This window comes from Phaseolus vulgaris, chromosome 6 (genome assembly GCF_000499845.2).
Source record: "Phaseolus vulgaris cultivar G19833 chromosome 6, P. vulgaris v2.0, whole genome shotgun sequence".
Lineage (NCBI taxonomy): Eukaryota > Viridiplantae > Streptophyta > Magnoliopsida > Fabales > Fabaceae > Phaseolus > Phaseolus vulgaris.
In genome coordinates this window covers 11,881,980-11,901,181 of record NC_023754.2, presented here as the reverse complement: position 1 = coordinate 11,901,181, position 19,202 = coordinate 11,881,980, and the positions used below count along the sequence as shown (strand labels likewise).

Here is a 19,202-nt window from a genome sequence, read left to right as displayed (position 1 = left end):
TTTTAGTACAGTAAAAAAAATTACAATTTTACTATAACAAATTTAATTCTATTTTTTTTAATTTTATTATAGTTAATATAATTGAGAATGTATTTAGTATTTATTTATTATCACGTGTGTGAGTTTTAAATTTACAAAAAAAAGGTAAAGGACGAAAGCCATTTTTTTCCATATTAATTACATATTAACATTACTATTTGTTTTTCATAACAAATACACGTGACAATTAGTAAAAGTTAAATATATATTATATTACCACAATTGTTAAAGGAGTTAGTTTAATTCTTATTAACGAAATTAAAGTTATTGTACTAAGTCACTTATCTTTTTTTTATACTAAAAATAAAATATTTTAATACTAATTGTACGGACTATTTAATCAAAATTTTATAATATTTATATTTTAATTAATATTTCATTTAGCTATTAATAAAAATATTTTTAACAATAAATATATATTTTTTATTATCAGAATTTTATTAAAATCAAACTGTAAAACATATTGCATTTCCCTTTTTTATACATATTGTTTGTCTTAAATTTGTAATCTCCGTATAGATAGATGCAAGAGAGATAACAAAGGGAAATGCAATAATATAACAGGATGCGTCCACCGCTATGAAACAAAACAAAATAATAATATTTTTTTGAGGTTATTTAATAAAGTCTGAATCATTAAAAAAGATGCATTAATTGAAAGAAATAAAATAATTGTATTTCTATGTGCTTATTTAATAAAGTAATAAATACTTGCTTTTAAAATTTTGGGTAGTTCATACGCAGGAATAAAAAAAAAGATCATTAATTAGTCCATTTATAATATACTAAATACGAGAATATCTTAAAATTGAAAGTCACTAGCTTTTTTTTTTAAATAGATTGAAACATCTCCTAAATATTTATTTTATTTTATTTTATTTTTTGTTAATATAAAAATTAAATAAGATATGTCTATAAACAAATAAATTATATTAGTGAGAGAGATGCAATATAAGTTATCTCATAAATTTATATTATCTGAACATATTATTTGAATAATGTTATTACTTAGACATGTTTTGTATGTTTTTTTATACTATATTTACATAAAAATAAGTTTTTTATTCTAATAAAAAATTGTACAGTATTTTACTTTTTTTTTTTCATCTAATATAAGAAATATATATGTAAATTATCTAAAAAAATCTTGTAAGAGCTAGCATAATAGAAGAAACAATAAATATATTACTAAAATTTAAAAAAAGAATAAATTATTTTCAAAGTTGAGTCAGCTTAAAAAAACTATGGAGTATTTGATATAATAAATGAGTCTTATTTTTTATTCATAAACAATTCAACAAGTAATAAATAAGGTATTAATGAAGAGCATTTGAAAATTTAGAAAAAAAAATAGATTTAATAAAAAGAATCACACTTTGAAGGAGAATTAAAGAGGTCTGTAAAAGCAAGGAAAAAGAGAGGAGAATTTACATAATTTGTTCCTTCAAAAAAACATGCACATAGATATTGAATTAAAGATTCAATATATATAAAAAAAAAAAAAGCATGCCACTTTGATATAAAGGTTAACCTCTTTTCTCTTTGATTTATCTTTATGCTTACAAAAATAACTTTAATTCTCCATTCATTCACACACAAGCAAAAGTTTTGAACACCTTGAAAACTTCGAAACTCCACCATGGATACCTTTGATTTTGCACGAACTCATCATTTTCAGAGACACAGAAAGAGAACTAAATAAAAATTTAGACAAATAAAAAGATTAATCAAAGAAGTGCATAGACTTAAAAGCTTCAATTTCTAAACAACTCAACTTTATAAACTCAAGAATATAAATATTTATTTTATGTCTTCTTAACATCATTCCCTTATCTTACATCACTTATTATCACAATGCAACATAGTGGAACTCATCCTTACTCTACTCTCAAAGTAAAAGTAAAAGTAAAGGGAGATTTTTCTAGCATGAGAGGGAGCGTAAACACTAGAAAGTGGCATGGAGACCATGGTTCATCACAGGATTACACAACGTTCTTCTTCTCCAATTTTCCATATGGTTATACGGAAACAGATATGCTCAAAGTTTTTCAAAGATGGGCCAGAGTGAAAGAAGTGTTTGTCTCTCGAAGGTTGAATAAATGGGGGAGAAGGTTCAGCTTTGTGAGATTTTTTTACGTTAGAAATGTGAGATGGTTGGAAAGTGAGCTAGACCAAATAATCGTTGGAAACCGGAAACTATACGTTAACATCCCGAAATACTGTAGGACTCAGGAGGAAAACGAAAGGTATGGTAGAAGGGTTCTGAGGAACATAGATGTGGGGAGGCACAGGGAGGAAGGGAAGGAGCAACAAAAGAAAAACGGGACTAATCGGGAGAAGAATGGAAAGCAAGCATGGGGGGAGAATGGAAAACAAGTATGGGTGGAGAAGCAAGGAAGTAGGTCCTTCGTTGAAGTGGTTACAAGGGCAAGCCAGGCAAGCTGGAAAGAACCTTCGGTCAAATGTCTATAACAGTCGCTACCATGGATGGTAAGAAGTAGTATAGGCCAGTTTAAGGAAGAATTAAGCTACGACCAGGTGGAGGAGGAGTTCATAAAAGGAGGCATAAACTTGATGCAAGTAAGGTTTCTAGGGGACAACTTTGCCTTATTGACACCGAAAGAAGGGGTGGATTTTGAAACTTTCTGCTCAGATAACCAGCAATGGGTGGATAGTGTTTTCGTTAGTATTAAGCCGTGGACGCCAGCTTTTGTAGTGGACCATAAACGTGTGTGGGTGAGGTGTTACGGGCTTCCCTTAGCCTTGTGGAACATGGATGGGTTTACGAAGGTGGTGGGCAAAGAGGTAACGTTGGTGTCTCTGGATGATGCTATGTTATCCTGGGAGAACGTAGAGTTCGCTAGATTTCAGGTGCGCACTTCTCTAAGTCATAATTTAAGGTGGGCGAAAAGTATGAGGTTGAACGATATGTGGTGTAGCATTATCATGGAGGAGGAATTTGTTATAGATGGCATAGGCGTGTGCAAGTGCAATATCTATGATTCAACGGTTAACGAATCGTCTTCGGAGACCTACATTGAAGAATCTTCCTTATCGATTAAAAGTGGTGAGGATGAGCTCCGCCAGTGGGAAGGGGAGTGCATCCGTTCATGGAAGGAGGAGGACGAAAGGGAAGCAAAGGCAAGGGGCATTTTGGGAACATCATCAAAAGAGCAGTTTTTTAAGGAATCAAGTGCAGAGACCAGAGATGATCAGGGGAAAAGCTGCTCTTTTTTCACAAAAGAAGTACGTGAGAGAAGGACGCATACGAAAGGTGCTGAAGTAGGTCTTCTTTCCGCTATTGCGTGCGCCGAGACCTATAGTAGTAGTCCTGTACATGCTGACTTGGCTAAAGTGGTAGTAGATATTGAAGTATCTTCCATAGCAACGCTCAAAGATAACGGTCTGGGCCAAGTGGGAAATCTGGAGGCCCAAACCGGGACGGGACGGGACCAAACTCTCCCTATCTTTGAAGGTGGGCCAAGGCCCGCTAGGGAGTGTTGTGTGAGAAAGGAAGGAAGTGAAGGTTACGCGTGTGGGATGCAGGGGGCAATAGAGGAGGCGCACGCACGTATTAACGACCGCAATTCACAGACTGAAGAGAATTGGGAGGGAGTTGCACGGTCAATGTGCAGCTTGACAAGAATGGGGAGTATGGGTCAACGGAGAAAGATGAGTATCAGAGGAATGGAGAAGGCGTAGCGGTCGAAGGGGGAAAACACCCAAGGGGCCACTCGGAACGAATTACAGGCTTGTGGTCTCCTCCACTTCGTCAGCGTAAGGAGAAAGGGCTCACTAATCTGGGGGATTCATCTCTACCCCAAAGGAGGCGGTCTGTAAGGTTACACGAGAAACAAGCTCGCTCCGCACCGTCCAAGCATCAACAAGAAGGTAAGATCTCTGCCTCAATCTCGGATGGAGACATTTATAACTGTAATTCTCGGTTGTGCGAACAAGGCAATGGGGCTGAACCAGCAGTGTTGTGGGAGATTGGAAAAACATCAAGGATTTTCTGTCATGGGATTGAAGAAGAAGTCATCCAAGAATATGTGTGTAGGGAAGAGAGAGACATGGGGGTTGCGAAATTGGCCAAGGAGGGAGATAAGGATGGGTTGTCATGATAATAATAAATCTGAACATAAGAGGGCTGGGGGGAGGTATCAAAGCTAGGTACTTGAAGCACATTATAGTTAAAGAAGATGCAGTTTTTGTTTGTTTGCAAGAAACTAAAGCGGTTCAGCTCTCGGATGCGAGGTGTTATTCGCTATGGGGGATAACAAAGTTGGATGGGTGCATTACGAAGGGGATAATGGTGGGGGAAGTTTGCTATCTATGTGGCGCACAAATGCTTTTATCTATGACAACCACATTATGGGGAAGGGGTACATAGCAGTTTCTGGGCAGCATGTAAAAGCTAATTGCAGGTGTGTGGTGGTCAATATCTATGTCGTCTGCTCCTTGAGGGAGAAGAAAGTTTTGTGGGGGGAGCTGTCACGCATCAAATTTGCATCCCATGATCTAATCTGGTGTTTCTGTGGCGATTTCAATGCAATAAGAAGTCATTGTGAAAGGAAAGGCACGAAGGAAAGGGGCTCTCAATTAAGTGAAATAAGAGAGTTCAACCGATTCATTGACTCCAACTTGTTGATCGAGCTCCCTTTTTTCGGTAAGAATTTTACTTGGTTCAATTCCAATGGGAAGGCGAAGAGTAGGCTTGATAGAGTGTTGGTATCGGAAGAGTGGATGCAAATGTGGCCTTTGTGCAAACAGTATGTGCAACGTAGGGAAGTATCCGACCACTGTGCGTTAGTAGTAAAGTCTGTGGACAAGGACTGGGGTCCTAAACCTTTCAGAACAATTGATGCCTGGTTAGCAGAAAGAATTTATGGAAATGGTGAAGGATAGATGCACTACATACACAGTACAAGGGAGTAGTTTCACGAAGGTTAAAGACAAATTGAAACGGTTGAAGGGAGATTTAAAAGTATGGAACAGGGACATCTTCGGTAATCTGGAGACGACTAACACTAGTGCAGATAAGTTAAATAAATGCGGCTATTTTAAATTTACAAATGCGGTCATAGAACCACATTTGATCAACACGCATTTGTAAATCTGGAATTTACAAATGCGGTCCTATGACCGCATTCATAAATCACATTTACAAATGCGGTCATTTTAGATAACCGCATTTGTATAATCACATTTACAAATGCGGTCATTTTAGATAACCGCATTTGTATATTATTCTGAATTAGGGAGTGGGTATGGGGTTTAGGATTTATGAATGCGGTCTTGGTAAAAACCGCATTCATAAATCACTATTTACAAATGCGGTCATTTACTAAGACCGCATTTGTAAATGCGAATTCACTATTTACAAATGCGGTCTTGGTAAATGACCGCATTTGTAAATAGTGTTTTTTTTTTTGGTACATCCTGTTTTGTGCAGAAACCATATTTAAATAACCTGCATAATGATTAAACCCAGCCAGACAAATACAAAAATGTAGTAACCAATTGAAATCATCAAAATGTACATTTACAAGTGATCAAATTACATATAATAAAACCACTAATGTTGTTTACTTATGCTAGAGTTATAAAAATTAATAAAGTATGTGGACCAAGAATCTCTAACATATGAAATGCCTTCCTCACTCATTGGTGTTTCTTCTGTGAATAACTGCATTGCAAAGTTGACATAAATTAGTTTCTAGATATATATATATGTTCAAGAATTATAAAAATGATTTAACATATACCTCCTTCCAACCAGTTTTAACACCTAGTCTTATAATGGTAATCATCCATTGCATAATGTAATAGCCACACTCATAGCTTCCTGGTTGTTTATTACACTATATAATTCAATAAAAAGTAATATGTTAGTATATTGATAAACAATGATAATAGAGAAAGAAAAAAATTACAAACCTTTACTCTTATGTAGTTCAAATTATTTGAACTGGATCGACCTTTTAGGATGTTATATCCACGCCATGAACTGGTTAATACAAAAAACCTCGTTAGTAGATGGTTAATTAGTAACATATACAAAGTTAAGTTTATACTATACTTACGTATCAATGATATCCTTAAATTTTGTGGGCATCTTCTTGTGTAGGGAACAGAACCACACAGCAGTCTTATCAACCATTGATAAGACAAGTAACTGCCAATGATGCCTATATGATCATTGAAAAGAGTTAGTAAATATTTAAAACATGAAATAATAATAATTGATGACATATAATTAAACTTACTCATTAATGTAAGGGCATAAATAAATTTGTTTTCCCTCTTTTTCCAGGATGTTAGTGATGTATGCTTGAGTCTCAGTTGAGTTTGGTCCAACGGGATTAGTATATGCAGGATCTACGAATCCATACATATTTTCCTTCCCCTCAGTGATACAGACTCTATGCAAAAACCTACAAGTTTTTAGTTAAAGCATAATCAATAATAATTTAACATAAAGTAAATTGAATAATAGGTAAAGATACTTACATCATAAAAAATTGAATTATACTTATATTGAGCTCCTGGTTCCCAGATATAAATTCTGATAAATCTGTGTTGTAAATCATCAGTGGCAGTTCAGTGTTGATTTGAAAAAATGTATTATCCCACGGAACTGGAAAAGGATCATTGCCAATCTGACTAGCAATGAGACGTAGGGAAGCCATAGGATCGTCAACTGGAACCTCACGCTTCTTTTTCGGAGTTGGTGGCTGAAAAGGTTCCTACAAGATAAACAACATTTGTATTAAATTATATGTAATATATAAATATAAATAAAAAATAATATAATGAAACGAAATTATTACATGAGGTTCGGGCATAGATCGAATGAGCTCTCTGGGCCAGGCAACGAATGTCTGAAATGCATCGGCCACAGTGGTTACCTCATCTGAAGGTAGTGGAACACGAGCATCAGGAAATCGTACTTTTTCAACAGTTACCTTCGCCACATCAGGGGAGAGAGGAACGTTATGTAAGGTGGTGGCGTTTTTATAGACTTTTCCAAGTGCCACCACCCGAGGAAGTTTGCCGCCCACTACCAGTAGCTCACAATCCTCTGTCTGCCCATTGATATCATCCCCTGATGTTGGAGGAGCCGCACAACTCCCCTTTGTGCTCTTGGGAGTGGGACTAACAAGGGGTTCAATCGGCTCAGCACAAACTTGTTGCGATAGAAACTCTTGTCGCATTCGATCATTCTTTCATCTGCAGCCACATCAAATCAGTCTCCTTTCTCATCCCCTCCATTATTTCTTCACGTAACTTAGTCTTCATTTGAGTTTCCTTCTTGGAGGAGGAGGATGGCTGTCGTTCTGAAACTCCAAAAAAAAGTTTAATTCCGACCCCTTGTCCAGCGGCACGAACACGACCAGAGTGTTCAGGTCGTCCAATTGCTTTAACCAAGATATCGTGACGACCTTCAGCAACAAATGTACCGTCGGATTCCAAGGAATCCTGCAAGAGTACACAAAAATCATATTTTCAATCATTAATATAATTAATGCTTTAAAAAAATTGAAAATAACAAAAATAACTTACAATTTTTTCGATTATAACCCCGGATTGCTCGGAACTTGGTGCACCGGACTTTTTAATTCGGGCCCTCTTCCATTTTTCATGGCGAAAAGGTGGTGGAGGAGAAGTGACCCCTGTTTCCACATTCTCAGAATACGTCCCCTGTTGAGATTTCTCCTTTTCCACCATCAGTGTTTGCTCAAGTTTTCTATACCCCGAACGAGACATAACGTGCGGGGTAAGATTCTTCAAAGCTATCTCTTGAGCTTTCTTCCGACGATCCTGTCATAATTGAAATAAACAAACTGAAGTAAATAAGATAAACTTATTAATGTTATATAAACAAAAAAGTTACTTCACTTACCATCCAAGCCTCATTTTCACGGCTTTCTCTAAAAAGACGCCATGTCTCTTCATCAATATGTTGGTACTTTAAACATGGATTTTTGTCTTTAAGGTCGCCAAAAATGTATCTCGAAGTCAGTCTTGACTTAAAGGTACGAAATTTAAGTGCGATATTGGATAATATCTTTGATCGAAGCGGTTCCACATCAGGAATGTCAAAGTTTGCCTGGAAAATAACATCATCAAATTAAAATTAATTAATCAATATTAAAAAGCATTATATGATAACAATAATAATGTAAAGCTTACCAGAACATCCTCCCATAGCATGTTCCGATCAACCTCTGAAACCTCATCCCATGAATTAATCAAAATGGAGAGCCTTTCACGAGAAACAACTCCAAGATAGCTCATAAACTCATCTGCCTTAAGACCAAAAGCCACTCCAGTGTTGACGTCAATGTCAACATGTGTCTTCTCACCAGCAGCACGTCTCAATGCAAGACGCTTCAATCTAGTAGGTCCTCTACTACCTCGCCCAGATCGAGGTCTAACTGGAGTCTGGTCGTCATCCATGTCTCTGTTAAAAAAATTAGGTAACAAACATTAGTTAATGTGCATCGAATTAAAATCATATAAAAAATAATACATAAAATTATAAATGTTTATTTACATGTTGCATGTGGGTTGAATGTTTATATGTAAATTCCTTCACTGTGGTCTTTACGGGTTGCATGTACATCATCAAGTACATCGTCATCTTTATTAGTTATCATTGGTGTGAATGAACGAGTTTCGCCATATTCAATATCATTTATGGCTTCCCCTTGTTTTTTCCCGTGTAAAACGACATACCAATGTTCTGACGTAGGATCTTTCACATAGAAAACCTGAGATGCTTGTTGAACCATTATAAATGGCTCATCTCGATACCCTATCTTTCGAAAGTCCACTAGTGTGAATCCTGATTCATCAATTTTAACCCCACTTTTATTATCAACCCATTTACACTTGAAAACTGGAACGGAAAACTTAGTGTAGTCAATCTCCCATATCTCTTCTATAAACCCATAGTATGCCATTGATCCAAGTACTGGATTTGTATCTTTCGAAGTCGAAAACTGCATTGACTCGGCTTCAAGAGTAACACCAGAATTTTGAACTGTACTCTTTTCATCCAGGGACTTCGTGTAAAATATACAATTATTCACTTCGTACGCTGTACATGAAATGACATCAAACTTCAATCCAGCAGCCAACCAAGTCAAGGTCTCTGATGCCGTTGAATCCTTGAACACCTCATCTTTAAACCAAGGCATGAAAGTTCTATTATGTTCCATCAAGACCCATTTCTCTGCTTGTCTTGGGTTATTTGCCTTCACAATGGCTTTATGAGCTTCTATGTAAGGTACAACTTCATCTGTGTTATTCAATATGTACAAATGTGCTTGCAAGACTTCTGATCGAGATTTGCTTACAATATTCACACCACGTAAACATTTACTTGTAGAACGCCTGTGGTGCCATGAATTAGCTGGAACACCTATTGGATTTGCTTTTGTCATGTACTCTGAACAAAATTCAATACTTTCTTCAGCTATGTACCTTTCAATCATTGAAGCCTCTGGACGATAATGATTTTTCACATAACCTTTCAAAATTTTCATATACCGCTCAACAGGATACATCCATCTTAAGTACACTGGTCCACACAATCTAACCTCTCTTACCAGATGCACCACTAGATGAACCATGATGTCAAAAAAAGACGGAGGAAAAAACATTTCCAATTCACACAAGATAACAACAATTTCATTTTGAAGTTCATCTAGTTTTGAGGGATCAATGACTTTACAACAGATGGAAGAGAAGAATGAGCACAAACGGGTTATGGTGTGTCTAACATTTTTTGGTAAGATCCCACGGATAGCTACCGGCAACAACTGTTGTATCAAGATGTGACAATCATGAGACTTCAACCCAATTAACTTCAAATCTTGCATTGACACTAGACTCTTCACATTTGAGGAATGTCCTTGTGGCACTTTCACACCCTTTAGACATTGACAAAAACTAATTTTTTCATCTTTTGACATTGTGTAACAGGCTGGGGGCAAATATGTACGCTTACCCATTTGTATGGGTGCCAACTCGCCGCGTATGTTCATCTCAATCAAATCTAAACGAGCATTTAGACCATCCTTCGTCTTCTCGTTAATGTTAAGAAGTGTACCAATTAAGCTATCACACACATTCTTCTCAACATGCATTACATCTATACAATGTCTGACTTCTAACCTCGACCAGTACGGAAGATCAAAGAAGATTGATTTCTTCTTCCAAATATTTGTCACAGATGACTTTTTTTTGGACTTGCCGAAGGTGTGGTCTATGTTATTTACCTTTTCGTAAACCTCAACACCGGTTAATGGAGTTGGTGGACCACTACCCTCTTGGTGTCCATTAAAGGCTTTTTTCAACCTCTGGTAAGGATGATGACTTCTAAGAAACCTCCGATGCCGAAGATATACTGTTTTCCTTCCATGTTTCAATTGTTGAGAAGCAGTGTCTTCTTCGCATATTGGACACGCTTTGTGACCCTTAACACTATAACCTGATAAGTTACCATATGCCGGAAAGTCATTGATGGTGCAAAATAACATGGCATGAAGCTTGAAAGTTTCATTAGCAAATCCGTCAAATACTTCGACACCCTGGTCCCACATTAACTTCAAATCTTCAATTAGGGGACTTAGATAAACATCAATATCATTCCCTGGTTGTTTCGGACCGAATATCATCATAGACAACATCATGTATTTTCGCTTCATGCACAATCCAGGAGGTAAGTTGTAAATAACTAGTAATACAGGCCATGAACTGTGATTTGTACTCATATTACCAAACGGATTCATTCCGTCTGTAGCTAAACCAAGTCGGATATTTCTTGATTCTTTACCAAATTCTGGAAAGTCATCATCAAATTTCTTCCATTGAATAGAATCAGCTGGATGTCGGTACATGCCATCGCATTTCCTCTCATCTGCATGCCATCTAAGATTCTTAGCATCGTCTGGGTTTGCAAACAAACGCTTCATCCTTGGAATGATGGGAAGATACCACATAACCTTCATTGGGGGTCCATGCTTTTCCATGTCATCAATAGAATCATCATCTTTTTGTTTCAACTTATAACGTGATAACCCACACCTCGGACAACTTTTCAACAATTCAAAATCTTTCCGGTATAATATACAATCATTAGGACATGCATGTATCTTTTTGTACTCCATACCCATTGGACAAAGAATCTTTTTGGCCTCGTAATTACGATTAGGTAGACTATTTCCCTCTGGAAGCATATCCTTCAACAGCTGGAGCAATTCCGTGAAGCTTTTATCAGTCCATCCGTTTATTGCCTTCAAATTCATCAATCTTAACACCGCCGACAACCGTGTGAAGTTAGTTGATCCAGGATACAAAGGAGTCTCTGCATCTTTTGACATACTTTCATATCCATGCGCTTTTGCAAAACACTCAGCTCCCACATCACGAATCATGTCCTCCAATCGATCATCATCTCCATCATCGTGTACTGCTTCATCCATGGTAGAACCCACATATTCTTCAGTTACGGAAACACGTGGTAAATTTAATAATTCACCATGCCATGTCCAAGTTGTATAAGATCGAAGAAACCCATCACATAGCAGGTGTTCCCTCATGATATTCACATCCAGTATCCTTCCATTCAAACAGTTAACGCACGGACACCTGATCTTTGCTCCATCATGACCACTAATAATCGCGTTACGCTGTGCAAATTGTATAAATTCCTCTACTCCCCTTTCGTACTCATCACTTATACGAACAGCATTAATCCAACTTCGATCCATTATATATTCTGGAATATAGTTAGGATTTTCTAATAATTAGTATTCTCTTCAATCTCACACATTTGCCGAGGGTCGAACACCCCCGGACTCAATCCAAACACGATATTTCTATTCTAAAAGTAACAATAACTAACATAACATAAAACTTTTATTAAAATGTAATTAACAACTAACTAAATATTTCACTTCTAAAATTAAAATTCTAGAACAAAGTTTAATACACTATAGAATTATACTTCCATAAAGATTAATATCATATTCATTTTTATTTAAGTAAAAGTAGTTTAAAGTGACAATTATAAAAAATAAATGATGCCAGGGAAAAAAAGAAAGATATGCAAAGAGAAAGTGCAAAAAATAAAAATAATTACAAAAATAGAATTTATATATAATATAAATTTAAGAAAATAGAAATTATATAATACAAAAATTCAAAATACACACAAATATATAAATTATTAGTTATTAGTTATATACATTCCAAGTTATATTAGTTATTAATTAAATATATATTATAATACAGAAAAATAAAAATTCAAAATATTAAATATGAATTCAAAATTTTAAATATAAATTCAAAATATTAAATAAATACAACACCAACCTTTAGGTTGATGGTGATCGGAGACGTAGGCGAAGGCGGTGGCGGAAGCAGTGGCGGTGACGGAAGCAGTGGCGGTGGCGGAGCAGAAAAAACCAGAGAACCAATAGAACAGTAACCACCTATATGCAGAAAACGAGTAAGGAAACGAAATGACAATGCCAAGGAAGTGAATAATGACAATGACAAAAACGAAAAACGAAAACAAACGTTGAAGCAGAGAGAGCTGAAACTTACAATGCAAAGCGGAGACAGCTGAGAACCAGTGAAAGTGAAACGAAGAGTGGAGAAGACGAAAGTGAAAGTGAAAACCAGTGGCGCGCTTCTATTTTTAGGGTAAAATTGATTTACAAATGCGGTCTTACCCTAGAACCGCATTTGTAAATCAATTTAATTACAAAAATGCCACCGCGTTTTTTACAAATGCGTTTAAACGCAAAGCCGCACTAAATAAATAGTCGTTGTTTTCAAATTTTGTACTAGTGTAAAAAGAGGATCCTACAAGAGATAGAGGACTATGATTGTCAAGATTGCAATGACAATCTGTTGGGTTGTGATAGAATGAAGAGGATCGAGTTAGTAGGCCAACTGAAGGAGGTTGATAATAAGCTTGAGTCTCTTATGCGCCAGAAGACCAGAGTCAGCTGGTTTAAGAATGGGAACTCCTGCACGAAGTTCTTTTACTCTTCGCTGAGATGGAGAAGAAGCAGGAATGAGGTGAAGGGAGTGGAGATAAGAGGATTGTGGTGTGAGGAGCCTAGTACAGTTCGTGCTGAAGCAAGAAGGTGGTTTGAAAACAGATTTAGAGCAACAAAATATTTACGGGTAAGACTTGATGCAGTTGAGTTTAAGTCTTTATCTATGACAGATAACTTGAGGCTGATAGAGGGATTCTCTGAGACAGAAGTAAGGGATGTCGTGTGGCAATGCGAAGGATCAAAAAGTCCTGGACCTGATGGGTTTAACTTCAATTTTTTAAAGAAGGGTTGGGAGGTTGTGAAGGAAGATCTTATGGAAGTGATGAACTTGTTTCATGAAACAGGTTTTATTCCCAAGGGGTGCAATGCGTCTTTCATTGCACTAGTTCCTAAAGTTAGGAACCCTGTCTCTCTTGATCATTTTAGACCTATTTCACTTGTTGGTGCTATGTATAAAATTATATCCAAAGTGTTAGCTGAAAGGATCAAGAAAGTGCTGCCCACGGTTATTGATGATTGTCAGTCGGCTTTTCTGAAGAATAGGGGGATATTAGACAGTGTTCTAATGGCTAATGAGGTGATTGAGGACATCAGATGACGACGCTAAAGTGGGTTATGTCTAAAGGTGGACTTCGAAAAAGCCTATGATTCGGTTAGATGGGAATTCCTCTACGACATGATGCGTAAGATGGGGTTTCATATGAAGTGGATCAGTTGGATCCAGGGTTGTCTGGAAAGTGCTTCAATCTCGGTGTTGGTGAACGGGAGCCCGACAGATGAATTTAAACCGAAGAGAGGTTTGAGGCAGGGAGACCCACTTGCTCCGTTTCTCTTCTTGATTGTAGCGGAAGGCTTGACTGGGTTGGTAAGGCAAGCTGTAAAGGCTAACTTACTATCCGGTTTGAGGATTGGGAGGAAAGAGGTTGAGTTAAGTATTCTACAGTTCGCTGATGACACCTTATTCTTCTGTAAGGACTCTTTCAGCAATGTGGTGACTTTAAAGGCTGTCTTTAGGGGTTTCGAGATTGCTTCTGGCCTCAAGATTAACTTCCACAAATCAAAGATTGCAGGCATCAATGTACACATGAATAATATCCTTTGCTATATGAAGACCTTGAATTGTGCGGAGATGGCAGTTCCTTTTAAGTACCTAGGGCTTGAGGTGGGAGGCAATCCGAGGAGGAAGAAGTTTTGGGAGCCAGTCATTGATAAGTTGGAAACTAGGCTAAGCACATGGAGAGGGAGGTTCTTATCAATGGCAGGAAGAATCTGTGTTATTAAATCTGTGCTCACAGCGGTACCCCTGTACTATCTATCTATTTTCAGAGCACCGGAATCGGTCTGTAAGAACATTAATGGTATTCAAAGAAGGTTTCTGTGGGGTTGGGGGAAGGAGAAGAAGCCCATCTCATGGGTCAGTTGGAAAAATGTGTGCAAATCAAAACAGGAAGGAGGGCTGGGGATTATAGATGTACGTGATTTCAATCATGCTTTGCTGGCTAAGTGGAAATGGCGATGGCTCTCGGATGAAAAAGGACGATGGAAGGACATTTTGGAGTCGAAATATGGAGAAGGAAGTGAGGGGTCGCAATCATCACTTAGGTTGCAATCCTAGTGGTGGAGGGATCTCCGTAACGTATGCATGCAGGGTGGAGGACAGGGTTGGTTCCAAGCAGAAATGAGTTGGAGGATAGGGCGTGGTGACAAAATAAAATTTTGGGAAGACGTATGGGTTGGGAATACCAACCTCAAATCTGAATTTCCCAGGTTGTACTCCCTATTGTGCAATCAGACTCAAACAGTGGAAGAGGTAGGCGGGTGGGAAGGGGATGTATGGAGATGGAACTTAAGGTGGAGGCGGGCTAGATTTGAGTGGGAAGCGGTGTTGGAAAAGGACCTAAATACACACATATCTAGGACTATTATTAAAAGGCAGGAGCGAGACATTCGGGTGTGGGGGATTAATAATAAGGGGTGTTTCTCAGTGAAATCAACTTATGAGAGCATAAGAGGCGATGGCTCTCGTATTGGTGTCTTCGATCTCCTTTGGAAGGCCAAGGCCTTTCCCTCTGTTCTGATTACTGCATGGAGGTCCATACTGGATAGACTACCAACTAGAGAATGTTTGAGTAGGAGGGGGTGACGATGGAATCCACATCCTGTGTGTTTTGCCATTCTAAAGTGGAATCCAACCAACATTTATTGTTGGAGTGTGAGGTGGTCGTGCGCGTTTGGGACCTATGTCATAGATGGATCGGCATACTCTCTGTTCAACATAATGCATGGAGAGGGAGGTTCTTATCAATGGCAGGAAGAATCTGTGTTATTAAATCTGTGCTCACAGCAGTACCCCTGTACTATCTATCTATTTTCAGAGCACCGGAATCGGTCTGTAAGAACATTAATGGTATTCAAAGAAGGTTTCTGTGGGGTTGGGGGAAGGAGAAGAAGCCCATCTCATGGGTCAGTTGGAAAAATGTGTGCAAATCAAAACAGGAAGGAGGGCTGGGGATTATAGATGTACGTGATTTCAATCATGCTTTGCTGGCTAAGTGGAAATGGCGATGGCTCTCGGATGAAAAAGGACGATGGAAGGACATTTTGGAGTCGAAATATGGAGAAGGAAGTGAGGGGTCGCAATCATCACTTAGGTTGCAATCCTGGTGGTGGAGGGATCTCCGTAACGTATGCATGCAGGGTGGAGGACAGGGTTGGTTCCAAGCAGAAATGAGTTGGAGGATAGGGCGTGGTGACAAAATAAAATTTTGGGAAGACGTATGGGTTGGGAATACCAACCTCAAATCTGAATTTCCCAGGTTGTACTCCCTATCGTGCAATCAGACTCAAACAGTGGAAGAGGTAGGCGGGTGGGAAGGGGATGTATGGAGATGGAACTTAAGGTGGAGGCGGGCTAGATTTGAGTGGGAAGCGGTGTTGGAAAAGGACCTAAATACACACATATCTAGGACTATTATTAAAAGGCAGGAGCGAGACATTCGGGTGTGGGGGATTAATAATAAGGGGTGTTTCTCAGTGAAATCAACTTATGAGAGCATAAGAGGCGATGGCTCTCGTATTGGTGTCTTCGATCTCCTTTGGAAGGCCAAGGCCTTTCCCTCTGTTCTGATTACTGCATGGAGGTCCATACTGGATAGACTACCAACTAGAGAATGTTTGAGTAGGAGGGGGTGACGATGGAATCCACATCCTGTGTGTTTTGCCATTCTAAAGTGGAATCCAACCAACATTTATTGTTGGAGTGTGAGGTGGTCGTGCGCGTTTGGGACCTATGTCATAGATGGATCGGCATACTCTCTGTTCAACATAATGCATTGCACAATCACTTTGAAAGCTTCTCTTTAACTCAGGTTAGTAAAAAACAAGAGATGGTTTGGAAAGGCATATGGGCTTCCATAGTGAGGAGTGTATGGGAACATAGGAACTTGGTTGTGTTCAAGCAAGGAGTTGTAGATGCTGAAGAGATGTTCTAGCAAGCCCAGCTGAAATCTTGGTTATTGATGAAGTATAGGGTACCCAGGTTCAATTACTCTTTCGTGGACTGGGTCCTAAATCCATTGCTCTGTATTAAGAGCTATAAGTAAAGGATCATCATGGAGTACTCCGGTTCAGGAAAGGTAGAAGGGTCTAATGAAGATTGGGATAAGATTGGGATGCTAGTAGGATGTTCAACAGCCTGGCGTATCTGTTGTTTACAGGTACAATGTTGGTTGGAGGAATTGCTTATGGGCGTTTTAGTGAAACGGCTTTGGCCTGTTTTGACGAGGGTGCTGCAGTGGTTGGGTTCGGTATAAGGTGGTGTTGTGGAGTTTTCTGGTGCAGGTTTGGATTGGTATGGTCCAGATATGGAATGGAATGGTGCAAGGATAGTAGGAGCGTCATGCCCACCCAATGCTATATACCATAACAGGGAATGATAATAGGTTCTCTCTCTGTTGATGGGAACATAGGAAATTTGTGGATGTTTTGGTGAACTCGGAGGTATGTAGTTGTGTGCAGACGTTGGCCTCTGCTACCTTGCTGTATTGACTATGCCCATACCTCTTGGTGGGTTATGTACTAGGAATGAATGGAAGAGAGGGACCTTGTCTACCCCTGTTGCCGAAGCCCAATGGACTTTATGTAGGTCATGGTTGTTTGGGAGGAAGAAGTCACTTATAGCTATTTTTCTAAGTCATTTACAGTTTTCTCTATGTTCCTAGCTACAAGTGTTTTTGTATATGGGTTAGGACACCCTTAAGTGTCCCATTTTTAATTTAATTAATTATTTGCTGATAAAAAAAAACTTATTATTTATTTCACTACCACTCGTGTTTCTACTATCAAAACACTATGTTGAACACTAATATCACCTAACCTTCAACAACAGTTATCGTGAACGTCAATAAAATTAAAAAAAAAAAAATTATTTGACAACCTGACAATAAAAAATAATTATTTTATAAATTTTTTTAAATAAAATACAAATAATAATTTTTTAAGTGTCAAAGTAAATGAAACTGTGTCCATTTATTATTATTCTAGAATTAATTGGGATTCTCTCATAGCTAAAAATGAATAAAAATTAAACGCAATTTATTAATGGAAGAAATTTATTGATAATAGATAAGCAAAGAGAGTTGCAAAGAACCCTAGTCTTGTAACACACTATAACAAACAACTCTATATAAAATAAACAAAAAAAATCACAAGACATTCAGATAGATCTTCTTTGAGTTCACTTATTTGTTGTTGTCGTCCTATGTTGTCACTTCCACATCACTCACCCATGAACTCTAATCCCAACAAGTTGCCACCCTCACTGAAATCACCAGAGGTGATGTTATCATTGTTGTTATTATTCTCATATCTTTCTGCACCACCTTCAGAAGTGTACCTTAAAAACGAGGGTTCTTGAAGGTGGAGACCGTGACGCTGACATCCTCACCGGAGATGAGGCTACCACCAATGACACCACCAAGGAGTTCGCCATGAGAGGTGGAAATGTTTATCCCAAAAGATAGGGGAAATGGAGGGGTGGGTCCAGAGTGAAGGGTGTTATGGTTGTTGTATAAGTAGGAACCAGAAAGGGAGAGCAAGGTGAAAGGGCCATGCATCATGATCTGAGTGGTATCATCGGTGGAGTTACGTAGGATCACACTATTAATCTTGCCAGAGGCACTGAGGATAGTGACATTAACGTTGTCCTTGTGAGCAATGTCAAATATGAACTCCATGATGTCTCTGTTTGGAGGTACAGTGAAATTGAATACCTTCATGGAGGACTCGTCAGGCTTGGGCATTGGGAGAGAGGAGGGGCTTGCCTTGTTCTTAGAGCCCGGGGGCCTGCCACGAGCCTTCTTTGCAGATGGGTCCATGAGAGGCTTAAAATGGTGGTGGAGGAGAGGAGGATGATGATGATGTTGTTGTGAGTGTGTGAAACTTTACTTATGGGGAATTTATAGAATGTTACATTTTCTAGAAGCTAAGCATAGCCAAATTATAGGGCTTTTGAGAGTTTAGTTACGAAAAAAAATGTTACATTTTGTAGAATGATACGTTGTATACAACCCTTCACGTGATAGGTTTAGAAATAACTATTTATAATAAAAGTAAATTTATAATTAAATGATATAAAAAATTATTAAAATAATAATATGATAGTTATAATGTGGTTGTATAAAAATTGAAGTTGTCCCTATATCATTGTCGTTGTGAAAATTTGCAGGTGGGTCTCTTTCATGCACATTGCAACAAAATAGTTTCAATTTTAGACAATTGTTTATTAAAAAATTGGTAATATATTTTAAGGTTGGCTCAATGAAATTATAAGTAAAATAATCTCATATAAAATTTATGTTATAAATATACTTTACCCAAATAAAATTAAGAATGTTGGTAATTATTTTTTCAGCCACCACCTTTGTTATAGAATTATATACTCCATTACACCTTTGTTATAGAATTATTCTTCTTGCGAGGTTCAGCCACCACTAGAACACAATGTATTTAAGGAGGAGATCGTTTCATATAAAACTCCAAAGGGAAAAACCGGTATTCCATCTTATGGAGGTGCAGGTCAAAATT

At 37.8% G+C, this 19,202-nt stretch overlaps 4 protein-coding genes across 4 annotated transcripts; 2 read left to right on the top strand and 2 right to left on the bottom strand.

Annotated features, from left to right (window-relative positions):
• The first annotated feature begins 1,893 nt into the window (after window positions 1–1,893).
• On the top strand, window positions 1,894–2,511 carry LOC137833384 (uncharacterized). The gene has a single exon (XM_068641736.1). The coding sequence runs from the start codon at window positions 1,894–1,896 to the stop codon at window positions 2,509–2,511; it is 618 nt and encodes a 205-aa protein (XP_068497837.1).
• Window positions 2,512–5,815: 3,304 nt separating this feature from the next.
• LOC137833036 (uncharacterized) lies at window positions 5,816–7,253 on the bottom strand. The gene is made up of 3 exons (XM_068641426.1): window positions 6,870–7,253; window positions 6,550–6,785; window positions 5,816–6,473 (listed from the first exon to the last, which is right to left on the bottom strand). The coding sequence occupies exons 1-3, from the start codon at window positions 7,251–7,253 to the stop codon at window positions 6,302–6,304; spliced, it is 792 nt and encodes a 263-aa protein (XP_068497527.1). The 3' UTR covers window positions 5,816–6,301.
• An 8,169-nt stretch (window positions 7,254–15,422) lies between these two features.
• Window positions 15,423–16,609, top strand: LOC137833383 (uncharacterized mitochondrial protein AtMg00310-like). The gene is made up of 2 exons (XM_068641735.1): window positions 15,423–15,977; window positions 16,487–16,609. The coding sequence occupies exons 1-2, from the start codon at window positions 15,423–15,425 to the stop codon at window positions 16,607–16,609; spliced, it is 678 nt and encodes a 225-aa protein (XP_068497836.1).
• A 1,404-nt stretch (window positions 16,610–18,013) lies between these two features.
• On the bottom strand, window positions 18,014–18,493 carry LOC137833382 (AT-hook motif nuclear-localized protein 17-like). Its single transcript, XM_068641733.1, has one exon. The coding sequence runs from the start codon at window positions 18,491–18,493 to the stop codon at window positions 18,014–18,016; it is 480 nt and encodes a 159-aa protein (XP_068497834.1).
• Between the last annotated feature and the right edge of the window lie 709 nt (window positions 18,494–19,202).

What these genes read in the sequence shown, in the direction of transcription:
- LOC137833384 (XM_068641736.1), top strand. Translation starts at nt 1,894, where the DNA reads ATGCAACATAGTGGAACTCATCCTTACTCTACTCTCAAAGTAAAAGTA.
- LOC137833036 (XM_068641426.1), bottom strand. Translation starts at nt 7,253, where the DNA reads ATGCGACAAGAGTTTCTATCGCAACAAGTTTGTGCTGAGCCGATTGAA. An exon ending in GATCTATGCCCGAACCTCAT is followed by an intron (nt 6,786 to 6,869) that starts GTAATAATTTCG and finishes TTTATCTTGTAG; the next exon opens with GAACCTTTTCAGCCACCAAC. An exon ending in ATAATTCAATTTTTTATGAT is followed by an intron (nt 6,474 to 6,549) that starts GTAAGTATCTTT and finishes AAAAACTTGTAG; the next exon opens with GTTTTTGCATAGAGTCTGTA.
- LOC137833382 (XM_068641733.1), bottom strand. Translation starts at nt 18,493, where the DNA reads ATGGACCCATCTGCAAAGAAGGCTCGTGGCAGGCCCCCGGGCTCTAAG.
- LOC137833383 (XM_068641735.1), top strand. Translation starts at nt 15,423, where the DNA reads ATGGCAGGAAGAATCTGTGTTATTAAATCTGTGCTCACAGCAGTACCC. An exon ending in AGACTCAAACAGTGGAAGAG is followed by an intron (nt 15,978 to 16,486) that starts GTAGGCGGGTGG and finishes TCTTTAACTCAG; the next exon opens with GTTAGTAAAAAACAAGAGAT.